General features: G+C 34.3%; 2 protein-coding genes across 2 annotated transcripts in view; both read right to left on the reverse strand.

Moving 5' to 3' along the window:
- Positions 1–773, reverse strand: part of LOC144411654 (IgGFc-binding protein-like) — a 93946-nt gene extending 93173 nt beyond the window's left edge. Inside the window, exon 1 of the mRNA XM_078118632.1 lies at positions 749–773. Coding sequence (XP_077974758.1) covers positions 749–773 — 25 coding nt within the window. The remainder of the gene's footprint in view (positions 1–748) is intronic.
- On the reverse strand, positions 12–15370 carry LOC120329319 (IgGFc-binding protein-like). Its single transcript, XM_078118272.1, has 21 exons — positions 15179–15370; positions 14829–14977; positions 12574–12718; positions 12137–12325; positions 10670–10938; positions 10420–10575; positions 9789–9955; positions 9034–9169; positions 7567–7730; positions 7038–7159; positions 6550–6666; positions 6035–6220; positions 5053–5321; positions 4827–4979; positions 4193–4362; positions 3864–3996; positions 3473–3648; positions 3265–3383; positions 3040–3150; positions 2759–2944; positions 12–2283 (listed from the first exon to the last, which is right to left on the reverse strand). Exons 1-21 carry the CDS (start codon positions 15297–15299, stop codon positions 2159–2161), a joined length of 3363 nt encoding a protein of 1120 aa, XP_077974398.1. The 5' UTR covers positions 15300–15370; the 3' UTR covers positions 12–2158.
- Between the last annotated feature and the right edge of the window lie 1029 nt (positions 15371–16399).

The following is a 16399-nucleotide window of genomic DNA, read 5'->3' on the forward strand; positions in this document are numbered from 1 at the left end:
TCATAAAAAATGGAAACACAAAACAAAAAAAATTACAAACAAGTCAATGAGGCGAAGAGAGAAAAATAAGACAGGGTGGCCTAAAATTATTATTACTGTATATAAATTGGTGCTGAACCATTTAGACCTAAAAAAAAAAATCAAAAAAAATGAGTGAAATGGAAATAAATGACTACTAATTATTACAAAAACATAGGCGACTGTTGTGAGTAGGTGTGAAAAAAAAAGCATGTGACGGTATCTGGCGTCAAAAAAAAGAAAAAAAGATTTACATCAACTCTATATTTTTTAAGACTGTTCATTCCAGATGCTAATCGACAAAGGAAATATATGATTAAAAGGAGATTTTGGTTAAAAATCTACAAGATTTTGGTAACTTAAAAAAAAGTGGTTTTAATTAATCAGATATAAAATATTTGTGACATGATCGAATGATTCAAAAATATTTTTGAGTTTCACTCAATTTCGCTATTTTGATCTAGCATAACTAGAGAAATGCACAATAGTTATTTCAATAAAATTAACCATTCTTGCATGAAAATAATCAGAGGACTTGGAATATTTCAAGTATAAACAACAAAATTTGAATACAAATATATTATAGAAAACAGATTATATAGCTACCACTATATCAGACTGTTTCTTTTGACATATATTCCATGACACAGTGTGAAATTACATATGTTATCATTTTTAATTACATCACTTAATCTAATTTGAGAGGGTATCAACTTTCCCGAATTCCTACCCAATATTTTTACATTGTGTTTCATTTTTTTAATAAGCAAAATGACATAAAGAAAGCAAGTACTAACCAATTTCACAATTTTTGCCTGAATAAAGTCTGAAGCAAGCACAACTGTATCCACAAAAAAATCACAAACAAGTAAACGAGTTGAAAAGAAAACAAAGAGGCGAGCATAGTCTAATAAAGTAAATCTGTATCTAAAAAAGTGCTCAGCCAAATAATATATAAAAACTCGTAATTGAAGTGAAATGGAACCACAAGAACAAATCATTATAAACTTCCAGGCAGTCCTTGTAAATAGTTGAAGTGCATGTGACAGGTTCTGCCATAAAAAAAGAGTGATCTACAGTAACTCTATTTTTATTTTAAATTGATTATTTTAGACGTAGACACGTCAGTATAAATATATGGTGAAAGGTACAAAAATAAGACCATTTAGCTTAAAATCAACAACTTTATGTTAATGTACGAAGTGTATGATAGATCATAGGAGAAATAAATATAATTCTCTGCCATTAAAAATGGAAACACAAACCAAAAAAAAAATTACAAACAAGTCAACGAGGCTAAGAGAAAACAAGAAAACAGGGTGACTTAAAATTATTATTACTGTATTTAAATAAGTGGTCAACCACTTAAGCCTAATAGAAAAGAATCACAGAAAATGGGTGAAATGGAAATAAATGAATACTAATAATTATAAACACATAGGCGACCGTTGTGAGTAGATGCAATATAAAATGCATATGCCGGTATCTGCCCGAAATGGGAAAACAGATACGAATTATTATAAACATCTAAGCGATATTCATGAAAATTCGCAATAAAAAATGCATGTGACAGGATCTGCGATCAAAACAAACAAGGTAATCTACAATAACTGCCATATATTTAAAATTTGTTAATTCAAGACGCAAAATGCCAGTGGAAGTACACAGTGAAATGTGAAAAATGAGACATTGGTAAAGTCCCACCAAAATAAAGTTGCAAATCAACAATATCAATACTGGTTTTTGTCGTGAGATCTAAAGTTTCACCCAAAACTGATTGTCAGATAATAATGGTGAATTTTTTCATCCAACAATCCCAGAAATATTTTTTCATATATGCACATGCAACTCACTTATCCTTTATGTCTTTCAAAATTTCATATAGACTGGTTTAATACCTAATTATTGATGTACCTAATAAGACTACTATACTTCATGTGTCATAAATGCAAAATGTACATCTGTCTGGTTGTGGGAACAATATATTTATATAGGACTCAATCAAGAATCTTTGTGTCTATAAATTGTCTAAAGAGTGATCAAAATGAACCAAATTGCATGGTCAAGTATGAAAATTGTATGCAAACAATAAAAACTGAGAACAATCAAATTATTCATGAATATAAATAAGTGTTATATATTAGTATATAAATATACTTGTGCAAGTTTTTCCATCTCCTATATATCCTTCTAAGCATTTGCATCTTATTCCATCATCCGTTTCTGAGCAAATTGCATTTTCATTACATGAATCATATTTGCATTCTAAAGGTTAAATGCCAAAATTAAAGTTTTTATTTGACACAAAAAGCATGCATTATAATTAGGGAGGGACTAGAAGTCCAGAAAATGACAACATATTTTTTAAGATAAAAATAAATCTGGTAAGTTCATTTTCAACCCATTAATGCGTATATTCGCATGTACTGATGTAATTAGCATTTGGTCCTGCTAACGGGTTAACAGTCTACCAGAAATTTGAGAAATATTGTGATATTTTAGGTTCTGCTGCATTTTCGAGTAAACCAAAGAGTTTAAAGCTGTTATGTTATGTACCGTAATTGCAATGTCTTTATGTATATAAATTCTGAAAGTTTTAAACTCTGTAAAAAAATAAAGTTGAGTCAGTGTAAAGAACTTCAATTATCAAAAATATTGACAGCCATGCCGACAATATAAGGAAACTTTTGTTAGTAAAACTGAGAAAAAAAAGAATGAGTTATAGGAATGTATGACTAACTTGGTTTACAGTCTTCAATTCGTACACATGTTGAGTCATCTTTAGAAACTTGTACATAACCTTTCGAACAAACACACTGAATACCTATATCACAGTTCTGTGTGCAAGTTGCCGGACTTGGATCATCACAAGTCCTTGGACATACAGTTGCACAAGTTGTAAACTCCTTAGGTGGAATGCATATTCCTGGAAGTTTTATTGAAAAATTGATAATATATCAGAAATTTAAATTTTGTAAAAAGCCTCATTAAATATATCCAAACTCAAAGATTTCAACTAACTTGTACATCTGTCGTCATATGATTTTGTATAACCATCTAGGCAACCACAAACAAATTTTCCTTCCATACACAAACAGCCTGTATTTTCTGGTTCATTTCTTATTAAAGTTCCTGAAAACAAGCATAATTTTGAAGAAAAATATAATAGAACTAACATTTCTATAGAGTAGTATGTATGTATGTATGTTTATTCGTCTCGTAATAGTAATAGTACCGTAATCATACCCGCTTGATAATAATAACCATCTCTAGTGCATCCACATTCTTGCGCTCGTATACATCGTACACCTTCCCGCACATAACCTTCATCACAGACACAATTTTCAACAGCTGGAAGTGGACAACTGAATAGATGCATTTTGTTATTTTATATTTCGCTAAGTTTTTAACAAGTATAAAAGTTATTAAAACAGATAAAAAGACATCAACTAACCTTTCTGAGGCAATGGGATTTTGGCATGTATTAGGACATGCACTTGCACAACCTTGATATGAACTATGGTCTGGACATGACATCATAGCAATACCAAATATTTTTCGGTAGTCACATGGAGGACTTGGTATGTCAGGATCAGGATTACGACAGTCATAAGTTGCAAATACTAAATCCTGTAAAACATTCTCATTAACTAAATCAACTTTTGTACACTACAAAATTTGGGATCTGAAATATTATTATATACATTCAAAATCAATCTTAAGGATGCCAATATCTTAATGTAAATAAAATTTAAAATTTGGCACATCTAATTACAGTAAAAATACCCTATTCACGTCATTCTTAATGTTAGAAACGAAAATTAACTCAGTTTTACAATGCTCACCTGCTCTAAAACATCTTTGTTTCCATCTGTTGCACACATGTCAAACACACAACTTTGATAATGTAATTCACCATTTTCACAAGATAAGAAATATTCATCAGTCAAAAGAATTCCACAATATTCATTGGTTGACCTGTACATGAAGCAACAGACACATTATTAGAATGAGATGAAATGAAATTGCATTGTTAGAATTAACAAAAAACGTATTACGTATGTGTAATGCTCCAAAACGATTATTACAAATAAATCAATATCTGTATTGAATATAATACTGGTAAAAAAAGTATAGGTGTGCACACTTAAACTTGACTTATTGGGTGACCCACCATCTGGTGTCTCCTTCTTTAGGACAATCAATAGAGGGAGGAGTCTTTTCCCCACATTCACCAACTTGATAACTATCACCGAATTCATTGAAATCCTTTGCCATCATGCCATTTCTCATCTTTAGATCATCTGATGGATCTCCATTATAGTCCCCACATAATCCACAGAGCTATACGTATTATAAATATCATATGAGAGATGATCGAAGCTAAGATTCATATGTTCGCCAAATTTCATCGTTTTTTCAAAGCCCACTCAAATTAATGTGGTTGAGGAATTTATTTCAGTGTTGGAATTGACTTTTTTGGTAAAATCGTGATTTTTGAGTTACTTTTTCAAATGCTATGCGCTAAATAAAAGTTTCAACTGAACTACGGTAGTACTTATGATGCAGACAAATCCAAATAAAACCTAAGAAAGAAACATTATATTAGATCCATCAATATATTTATGCCAATTAAAACCCCATCGCATGTTGAAGGAAATCAGGTTTACATGCTCATACGTAGCTTATATGGTGGATTGCAACTCTTCCAACAATGGTCTTTGGATTTGCCATTCCAAGCCACGACCCTGCTTTGAGTACAATTTGTTAGCGCTGTTATAAACAAAATTCAAGTGCTATGGAATTACTTTATTCTTGTATGCTTCTGGAGCTTTGACAATCACAGCATTCCCATTATAAGTTACTTCAACTCCGCAGTCTGTTGTTACAGTTATTGCTCTCCCTGTGTTTCTTAAAGTAAAGCTAGCTGAGGTTGCTTCCACAATCTTTTTTCCATTGATCTGAGAAATGATTCTTAATAATATTATTTATCTTTTAGTATTTAGGTTAAATTTGAACAGGTAGCATACATACCAAAGCAAACTTTTCTTTCTCATCTTTTGCAAGAGTGATGTTTATTTTTCCTCCTTCCAAAAGTATTCGTGCATTTTTCACCCAAGATACACCTTCTCTGTTGAAACGTTTCTCATTTTCGACTCGAACAGAAAACCATCGAGGATTGGATTTATCAAGATCACAAGTTTCAGACATCAGGTACGTGCATAATCCCATAAAATCAAATGTGCTGCTTCGGCCGTACTGAATATAATGAGGATCTCCCCATGCTCTGCACACGTCTCGCGCTTTATTCAAAAATAAACACAGATTGATAGCTAACTTAATATGGTGATAAGCTAAAAAGATACCAGCCAAATCGACTGTTCATGGTATCTTTGTATTGATCAGCATAAAATATCGTTGATATTTGAAGGGATGATAAGTCTAATGAAATAGCAGTTACAGTGACCAATTGAGATAAATCAATATACAGCAAAATATCAGTATTTGGTAAAGTTATAATGTGGCGCAGTTAAAAATGGCGTAATTTAAAGAAAGGTAAAGGCCATGTTGCGTAATCTCATCAACATACATCATGTCTTAATAAGGTTTCAGGGCAAAACATATACATTTGTATATATATTTAAAAATACACGAACTACAAATTTATTCAGCTCTTATATTGTTGTAAAGCTAATATTCAATTGGATGCAAGACATTTATCGTCAAAGATAGGCAGTAAGAAGAATATAGGAAAATCTGGTAAACTTCTTAAGCTGTTTAAACTACTTTCTGAAATACGGGATCATAACTTTTGTATCGTCATACTCACTTGAAATGCAATCGTAAGATATTTTTTTCAAGAATGAAACAAACTTGCTTGGTAAATGGCATGCAAAAATACAGAAGTTTGAAATTGTGAGACATCAAAAAACTAATTATTACAACAAAGTCTCGGAAACATTCACCGAGTACGTTACTGCTATTCAATTAATTAAAAATTATATTCGAATCATACCTGGACATTCTGACGGTTTTACACATTGACTGCTGTCTTTGTCAGATAGAATCATGCCATCTGGACATACACATGCTTGCCTGCATTCTAGTGTACATGCTTTTGGTGGAAGATTATATTTGTCCAGACACGAACGAGGACAAGATGGAGCACAATTTGAGTATTCCATTGTGGGGGGACAAATACCTGGTGAATAAGAATATGTACTAAATATCGTGCGAAAATAGCAAACATAGTCGTATGGCGTATGAACGATAAATACAATTGTGCATATTAGAACAATAGTTGGCTGAAGAAATATATGTATCTTCAACTGGTTAATCGGTTTATGAGTCTAAAAATCTAGAGACGTGAAATTATCTTATCTTGAAATCTTGTTATTGTAAGCTAAATAAGGATACATATTGCAGAAGTAAAAACTTCAATTTGAACGTCAGAATGCTGTCTGCAAATCTTTATTGAATAGATATTAAATAATTCAGATAAAAAAAAATGCAAATAAAAGACTCAAGTACTTGTACAAACAATGCCGTTATCGCTTTCTTCTTGTTTGTACCCTTCTTTGCAAGTACATTCAAAATTGTTTTGTCCTTTGCATGTACAGATGGAAGTTGACTCTTCATATGTATCTCCTACAAAGGTTTGAGAAAAACAAATGACAATATCACAGTTACACAGAAATTACAAAGAAAAACTTACCAAGACTGGTTCAACAATAAGTCTCTTTTGTATGCCTAATCACGACATAAACAAATGCAATTAACATGAACTACACCTATAATAAATATTTATCGTAGAAGTCATCGCAATGCCTCTTAAAACTGAGTTTAATTCACAAAATAAGTATCAGTCAATGGCATACCTCAGAGGGCATGCCCAATCGCATGACGCAGGAGAATGAATGCGACTCAAACTCGATAATTTCACTAGTTTCGAATGTTGCACGCTAAACGATAAAATAGTATAACTTGATTTATTTCATTTCAAGTCTTCAAAACGGTACCTTTCGAGTAAACACTTCCTCCAACATTGCATCCACATTGGTTTCGTTTAATGCACTGATTTCCTTCCCTCAAATATCCTGGATTGCAAACGCAGTCTTCTATAAATGTTTCGTCTTCACAACTGTTAAATATGTCTATTGGTGTAATCGAGCTTAATAAAGAGTGATTTATAACTTCTGCTCTGTGGCGATTCTTGTGACATTTTGCTGTTCACTTGATTGATGGGTAACGCAATAGAAACTGAACCACTAAAACCAAACTAAAATGATACTTTTAGTATATAAAGTAGAGCTTAATTGTGAAATTTCATGAAATGAATGAAAGTTATCCCCAGTTTAATACGTATCATGCAAATTAGAAGTTCAATTAGGCCATGGTTTCAAGTGTGATAATTGCAACGTGATGCTTCAACATTAGTGGCATAAGACATGACTCAGAACTAGAATATCTAATATATTTAATTGTATCAAATATTTATATATAAATCAACTGGTTTGTGAGCGATCGCGACACTTCAGCATCTCGTACCTGTTGGCCGCTGTTGGGTTGTTGCACGTGTTAGCGCATGGTGATGCACAACCGACGTATCTACTATTTGGTGGACAACGTAGTCCCCGTGATTTAGTCTTTCTCCTCCAATCACAAATAGGAACGCCTATAGCCAGACAATCTTCTGCATAACCACGTAATGCCTTAAAGCAATATGATTATTAAGTCGATAATATAAAAACAATAATTCAGAAAAATTAAGCAAGATGTCGACATTAATCCACTAAATTTGCACACTATACAAATTAGTTCTACTCTGTAAAGGTCATCATCAAGCGCGAATTTTTTTTCCAGAAGTCAGCGAGTAAACGTGTCTTCGAGTAGCTTAGTAGGTGTCCTGCAGCAAAAATTCGTGAGTGTGTGAATAAACTAATACTAATACTATGCATTCAGTGTTGAACAGTTTTATTATTGCTTCAAATTGACCTTAATATACTGTCATTTGATATCCGAGATATTTTCCTACTGTAACAAAAAAAATTTTCATGATTAAACATTTATTATGATCCAAAATTGTGTATAAAAGTTAACAAAAAATACTGAATATTAAATTTTACATAGTGGTTTATTGACATAATTATAGGGATTAAAGATGAGAATCATCTTTCAATTCGCTGCTTGTTTACCAGCTCCTGATGAACATTCTTATTATTCATCGATCGGATTTTTCCAAATCTGGTTCCCCTCCCCAATATCGTGTCTTACATTTATTGGGCGTCACGACTTGTATATCAATAACTGAAATTTCCATGTGCAGGTTCAGACGTAATTTATTGCGGCATGTTGGATACATTGAACTTTATCTACCAATCACCAAAACTCGTATTCGTTAAAATTCTAACTATGGCTTTAGACACAAACATTATTCCGCATAAGGATTGATAAGGATGAGTCCGCATAAGGATTTTATGTTTGTTCAAAATACATTGGATGCGCGTTATATAAAAAAATATCATTCCCCAACCTCAGACCTCACACTAGCTCAGGGTTGATACTTTACGATTTTAAATCATTTGTGAACGCGGTTCTTAACTCAAATATTGTTAAACCTAACATTTTGGAGTTGACGAATTGTTTTTAGTTTCAGTTAGAATTCCTATATTTCCGTCTTTCAAATGTCTAAAATTTCGAGTCTTTCAAGTTGAAAATTTCGATGAGATTTTGATCAGGTACTAACTTCCTAAGAATCTGCGATATCCATTTTTTTATGAATACGATTATACGACTTCAAATATAATGTAAGCAAGCAACGCTAAACTCTTAAAGCAGAAGCCGAGTCTAAAGTTTTTCACATACAAATTGTTATAAGAAATTTGGTGGAACGTCCCAATCTCGAAAACGCCGAAGAACAGTTTTGTTTAATGAAATTTTTTGACTATTGTTTAGTAATACATAAAAAAAACTATAAATCATTAGTTATATGAGCTTGTGTTATAATAGCTTTACCTCCTCAAGATCTTCTTTATCGCCCCCAGTCGCACACTGATCGTAAACGCATGATTCATAATACGGTGTTGGGTCGATGTGAGGTTGACATGGGTCATAAACCCCATCCGTAATGAGCCATTTGCATTCATCTTCCCTGTAAAATGTGATGATGTACATTTCAAAAACGAAACAAAAATGTGTTGAGTATTTAGATCATCTATTACGTTTTTTACAAACTCGTCCCAATTACGCTTCTATTTAGTGAACTTGTAATGTGATAAAACACATCACCTATATCGCTCTGTTGTATCTTGATGTTGAATACAAATGCAATGCTGTACCTGTAGCTTAGTTACGGGTTTTAAGTCTATGTTATTATTAATTGTATTAGCAATTAATGACTCGGTGGCGTAGAGAAATAATGTTATGACATCAGAAAGACTTATCAGTTATTTCAATCGTAATATTTTGTGTTTAAAGCGATAGCTGATCAATATCTTGTTTTGTATCGTAAGTTCAGATAGGACTCTTGTAGGAGCAAGAATAATCGTTATTTGAATGGTCGTAAGTCTGGCATTTCGCCAAAATTTTCTCACAAATATTGATTGCAATTTCGCTATGAATATAGGCTATGCATAAAAACTCTGTTTTCGTTATTTGTCCAACTTTGATGCATCCTTGGCTAGTGCTAAGCACAACTCGCGCTCTAACTTTTTTTTATAATTTGAGCAGTTTAACATAAATGAGTTTAACAGTAATATCAAACAAGTCACCATTTCTGTCTTTCTTCGTCTGAACAACCACCGCTTCCAGGCACTTCTCCGCACGCCACAGTTTCGTGGCTAATGGCAAATTCTGCAAAGTCGCTTGCTGTAACACCCGACTCCATCACCAAGTCGTCTGAATTGTCGTCGTTGTAATTACCGCATATGCCGCAAACCTGTAACATTCAAATACCTTTAATTAAAACGTGATTATATACAAAATGATTCCGAGGAATATTTTCGAGAGCTGCAGATCATTTATCACGAATCACATTTGCGACTTATCGATAAACGTCATTGATGAAAATGCGAAAAAAAAAATTCCCCAAAATACTAGATATAGGCTAGTTGTACAATATCAATGTTCATCAATTAAAATGAGAATCAAGGAGAACTAATTCTTTGTTGCTTTATAATACGACTATAGAAAACGTAATATAAAAATTTGATTCGGAGTATATTTTAAATTACAAGAATCTTCAACAAGACATTTTTTCTTATGCAAAACTTTAAAAAGTATTGACGAAAGTATTGACGAAAGTATTCCATCACGTAAAAACATGTTTATTCGTAACGGATATGTGATAAAAAACGCGTGTGATATTTAAGGTTGGAGAACCTTGCTTAACACAATTAATACCTGATTGCGGTAACTACTGGGCAGATTGATTGTCATTCCATTGCCATTGTAAGAAACGCGAAGTCCAAACTTGGTTGTGAAAACGATGTTGTTATTTCCGCTGACTGAACATTGATATAAATCATTTCTCAGCTCTCTCACTACTTTTCCATTTTCCTGAATAATTTAAAACACAAATATTATTCATACGTTTAGGAGTTTCATATTTGTTGAATAAAAATTGAACATTCTTTTCAATAACATCTGTTACCTTGACAACCCCGTCTTTTTCGAGCCTTATTTCAACAGTTCCTGCTTTTAGTTTTATTATGATTAAACTGAGATATGAAACGTCGTGCCGATTTTTTCGCACTTCATTTTTCGCTTGAATAGAAAACCATTGTTCGTTGGAGGAATCCATTTCACAGGTTTCTGCCATTCTGTAAGTGCACTTTCCCATGAAATCGTATCGTTTTTTTCCGTCGAATTGAATGTAGTGAGGATCTCCGAAGGCTTTGCACCTTGCTCCCCTCCGGATAACTAAAGATAGTAAAAAGTACTGCAATTTGCAAGCATGTTAGGATGCTTTAAAGTATATTTATTTTATCTACGCTGTGTGTAATAAAATGATACTTATCTATAATATAATCAATGTCGGCCTGCATGTTCATTTCTTCAATGTTCATAATATTCAGTGAAATCGCATAATAACATTAAGTTAATAAAACCAAATTATCCGAGAAGAACACATCGATTCTTCACATTGAAGAATTGCGACAAGTCATTCTTTCATTCATCGTACACCTATAGCGCAACGGCATTGTCAAGTTTGTTTTGGCTGATGCACCACAAACCGGTATTTTGTCGCCCTGTCGATGTCAATGTCGCCCTGAATGTTCATTCTTTAATGTTCATAATATTCAGTGAAATCGCATAATAACATTAAGTTAATTAACCAAATTATCCGAGAAGAACACATCGATTCTTCACATTAAAAAATTGCGACAAGTCATTCTTTCATTCACCGTACACCTATAGCGCAACGGCATTGTCATGTTTGTTTTGGCTGATGCACCACAAACCGGTATTTTGTAATTGAAACCTCCCGGCAATAAACGTTAAACATTAGAATAATTCGAGGTTGACTAAAAGCGCTGTTTGTGACATGAGAACATTCAGTTGCGCAGAACCAGTTTTTTTTAGTGGTAAGCCTAACAGAAACACTTGAATAGTCGTGTAGTGGTATAAAAAAAATCCGACGATTGTCAAGCCGCAGATTTAAAAAAAATTCTCGACTGTGTTACATACAATACATTTAGAGTTTATATTTTACACGGTGACAAAGATGATATTCTGGTAATTTTCATCAGGCTGCTAAGGCAGCGTAAAAACACGAGAGATATCTCTCGATTATACATGCTCGAAAGATACAATCAAACTAGACGGTTTCTCCTGTTCGCGCTCCTACAGCTACATGCTAAGCTAATATTTATGATAGTGGTTTTCACTAATAACTAAATTAATCGAATATGTCAGCCAACGCCCTTGAGAGCAGCTACAATTAAAAGTTGACTAAACAAAATATTCTCGCTATGATAGATTAAAGAGGCTTTAACTGCAGTTATTAGAAACGCAAAAGCACCGTGGGCGACGGCTGAAACCGGTTCAAATATACAAAATATTGTTAATTAAGGAATGCGCGTTAATCTTATTTGTATCCTGTATATTAGCAATTCACCTGCTCTTTCACATCGTGGAGGTTTTGCTGACCATTGTCCCCCTTCAAGACATTTTAGCATTGCTTGGCCGATCATGTTATATCTATTTTGACAGGAATAAGTTAGCTCGTATCCTATAGGAAAGCTTGAACGCCCTGGTCTTCTTCCATTCTTTATAGGTCCAGGATTTTTGCATTTTCTGAGAGCCTCTGAATTGGAATAAAAATTCGAATTCAGATTAATATTTTCGAGTTACATGGCGCAGAACAATTATTAGCAGCGATGTCAAATGTTCAATGTATCCATGTCGCAGCTAATTCGGGTTTAAATTTTCATTTGACACAATAGAGGAGTTTCCAAAGATGTATTTTTCCGACGTGGAATATTACTTTTCTCCAGTATACGTGCGTTGTTTAAATTCAATTTTCAGTAGTATATAGATTTAATGACTTCTCACTTTTCTGGCAGCAATATCTAATTTTGTAATCGCTGCATGTTTTTCCACGACGTTGTCTTGAGTTTAGGCAAACCACTCCATAAGTACGGGCTATTTCTAGAACATCGTTTCCATCGTGGTAATCTCCACCTTCTTTAAGTTGAACCTGAAATGAACACATATTCATCACATCATTCCATAAAATGCATATCGTCTTACTGCACATCACAAGGTCAGATGATCATCTAGAGCAGGGGTGTGCAACCTGCGGCCCGTGGGCCAAATGCGGCCCACAAGAAAAAAATGTGCTTCCCGCGGAAAAGTGCCAGTTTTGAAGGGCGTGCGGCCGCGAAACGAGTTTTTAATTTAGTTTAATCTGGTACGTACAACTAATTTTCAATCCCTTTGCGTTGCAAAGCCTATGTCTGAGTACAATTTATTATCTTTGCCGATAACGTTACAATGCCCTAACAGATAGCTTGTTCCAAGCGAACAACGCTGTCATAAGATCAACAACTAGAAAGTCTATGTTAATAAAGGTGCGGCACGCGGATTCACCCGGTTATTTGTATTTGGTCAGTCTGTATTTAGGGTTGCACACCCCTAATCTAGAGTACTTTAGAAACACCATTTGAAGTTTGCGTCCGGTGTGTTTATTATAAGTGTGTGTTGTCATTTTTGCACCAATGAAGAGTTCAAAATAAATTATCATTAGTCAAATGTCGTCGAATAATAAAAACATTACTTTTATTATACCTAGGTTGCTAATAACAACATCAAATATCGCTTATTAATTTCCAGTCTAGTGACCGTGTATTCTTGAAACGGTACTCCTGAATGTATAACAGGGTTCGGGTTAGGCCATAATTTTAGGTACAAATACTACGGGAGTTACTTGACTAGTCCCCGAACTCGTAATAGAACTAAAATAAGGGAAATTGGAATAAAATTATGGCCCAACCCTAACTTGGTACATTATACTACGTTCCTGTGTTCGCATATTCAGGAGTACCCATGAAACATATTGTGCACATGAGAAAGTTAAGGGTAAATTTATACAATTCGTATTCGTTACATTTTTATATATACAGTCAGCAGTTGGGATATAATCGGGAAGTAACATTGGTTATTTATCAATGGATTTGGAAATTACTTTTACTAATGTGGTATCAAATATGTACCACCAAACATGCCTTGATTGATTCATTTAAGACATTTAAACATATGTAAAGATTAATATAGCGCGAATGGATCGCACATATATATTCTTACCACAACAAATAGGAATTTTAGGTTTGTATTATGTAGCTTTTTTTTTATCTCCGAATATTTGACACTTGCATCACAAGCTGGGGCGGTTTTTGTGGCCAGATCCACGGATTCACATAAAATTATTATGTCAAAATATGGATTCGAAAAAGAATAAGAACCAAAACGAGGTAGCAACAGCGGCCCTATTGTTTTGTAATAGTGTCTACATAGTGGTATATCGCAGCAATGTTCAACCCTAATGCTTTCAGGGGCCGCACATATATTTTAGTTTTTCCGCGGGCCGCAGACTAAATAACATGCTATAATCACGAAACGCAGTTTCATTTTTGCGAAATATGACAAATGTGAAGAATGAATGATGATTTCAAGCAGTAATAAGATATAGACAGCATAGTAGTTCACTTCGGAATCTAGTGCGAAACCTATTTTTAAATGTTCTCCAACTTTTTAAATTTTAATATCGACGGGCATCTTGAACACTGAGCAAGGTAGTGTTAGTCATAGGTGTTCTTGTGCCTGCTCATATTTGACAATTTTTTTGTTTCTATATTTTCTCTGGAGATTAATGAATTCAAGTTGCTTAAATTCCACAGCCTCTTCCACTGGAATGTGACACGAACACATAAAATTTTAAATAAAGTGTGGCCATATTTCAAATTAAATTGACATTCCACACATGCATCCGTAATATTACGTCACAATTGTACAATGCACAAGAATGATTTTATCTGATTGATAACGTTGTGAGTTTTACTGTGAACAGCTAGCTAAAGATCTGCGGCGAAAACTTCTCGATTGCCGCACAAATGTGCCCGCGGCCGCGGGTTGGACACCGATTGTTTACCGGATCTACCTATATAGTATTGTTTGATTGAATACGCGACTGGCACTTTTTCGAGACAGTGCAATCACATAGGCGCCAACATTGCCTACTTTCCAATGAATCCCATCTCTATGTTAAGTTACGTATCTTTAAGACAATCGCTACTAATATTCCCACTCACCTCTATGGCAGTTGGATCTCTGCAGCCTTCTTTTAATATGCGATGATGACTAACCAGTTCGACATCGCCAATACGCATCGGATTATCCGTCGAAAGCCAGTCTCCCCATCCAGCATTACCATCGTCACAGTTACCGATGACAGTACGACCTTGCAACAAACAATTGGAAACAAATCAAGTACGTATAAAAGCAGTGTAGGAGTATATCATTGATTTGAATGTCTGTTTTGCATAAAAAAAAATACAAATCCAAACGCTTCTAATTCAGAGTTGAAAGAAAAGCATAACTTTCATAAACTCTGATATATGCATGTGCGGCATAAAAATTAAAAAAACGTAAAATTAATCACCTGGAACTTCACAACGATACTGGACATGGATGTACTTATGATGTGAGTCACGGATATAACTTTTCAAGCAACGAGTACTTGCCATTGAGGAATCGGTTGCGGACAGAACGCACTGGTTCATTCCTTCACAACTCTCCCATATTAGCCTATACGACTGACTTTCGGGATTGCAATTCCGTACCTTGGTGTCGGGCGCACATCTAAATTGAAATTGTTATGATTGTAATTGATAAGATGTTTTAAAAGTTGTAAACAAAGGAATAAAACGTTTTAAAAATTAGTAACAGGGGTTTGATTTGCGTTTGGAACCTGAACTTCAAGCCTTGTGTACTGGAATCACTCACATCGTCTGCTAAGCATTAAAAACAAATTAGCTTCTAATTTGTACAGGATCATACTTGAACCGGAAGAACCGGAATTGCACTTATTTTGTAACGAGCCGTTAAAACTTATTATTTTGCCGTATGGCGAAACGCGAAACGCGACCCTTTTCTTAATTCATTCGAGCGGGAGCGACCGACTACCTGTTAGCTTCACTAACTAATCCAATGATAAGATTTGTTTACATGACTCTATCTCTCATTGACCCAATTGTTATGTTATAATTAGTTCGCCCATCACCCAAGTGACTACGCCATCTGCGTATGCTCTTTGAAATCATTGTGCTAGCAGGCCGGCTACACAAGACTGTTCTATGCAGCAACGTGGTTGACTTTACATCAGCGATGCTGCCGATTTGAACTGCAATGATTCTGCTTTGGAGTAAAGAAACAACATACGAATCGTGATTATGAAACGATAATTGTAGAGATGCGCATTGACTTTCTTGTTCATCTCCGTAACAACTGATACTCAGCAATAACCTTGCGGCTACGTGACAATTTGAGCATCAGCTCAGACTCTTTCAAAGCCCAGACATAGTTTCAAACATGGTCGTAAACACTGTCAATTGGAGACAGTTGCATTTTCCATAACTTTGCACAAAATTGGATTCCTCTTATAAATTTCTGGTTGTGCCCCCTAGTTTTAACTGTTCAAAACACAGCACGGTTTTTCGATGACAGCGTGCGCTCTTCGAAAAAAGACAAAAGAGGGCATTGTAAGCCCGGTTCTTGCATTCCCAGAAATACCCAATTAATAACCGCAGCAGAAACCGTTTTATAGGTTGCGAGGGGGCCCATTTTCAAAATAGAGTTTTATTGATTAATCAAATGATTAACA

Source organism: Styela clava, chromosome 12 (assembly GCF_964204865.1).
Source record: "Styela clava chromosome 12, kaStyClav1.hap1.2, whole genome shotgun sequence".
Lineage (NCBI taxonomy): Eukaryota > Metazoa > Chordata > Ascidiacea > Stolidobranchia > Styelidae > Styela > Styela clava.

Bases quoted from the DNA above. Each gene is read 5' to 3' on its own strand.
- LOC120329319 (XM_078118272.1), bottom strand. From the start codon at position 15,299: ATGAACCAGTGCGTTCTGTCCGCAACCGATTCCTCAATGGCAAGTACT. The intron at 7,160-7,566 runs GTACGAGATGCT...CATATTTAACAG, and splicing joins AACCCAACAGCGGCCAACAG to TTGTGAAGACGAAACATTTA. The intron at 3,384-3,472 runs GTTAGTTGATGT...GCATCTATTCAG, and splicing joins AATCCCATTGCCTCAGAAAG to TTGTCCACTTCCAGCTGTTG.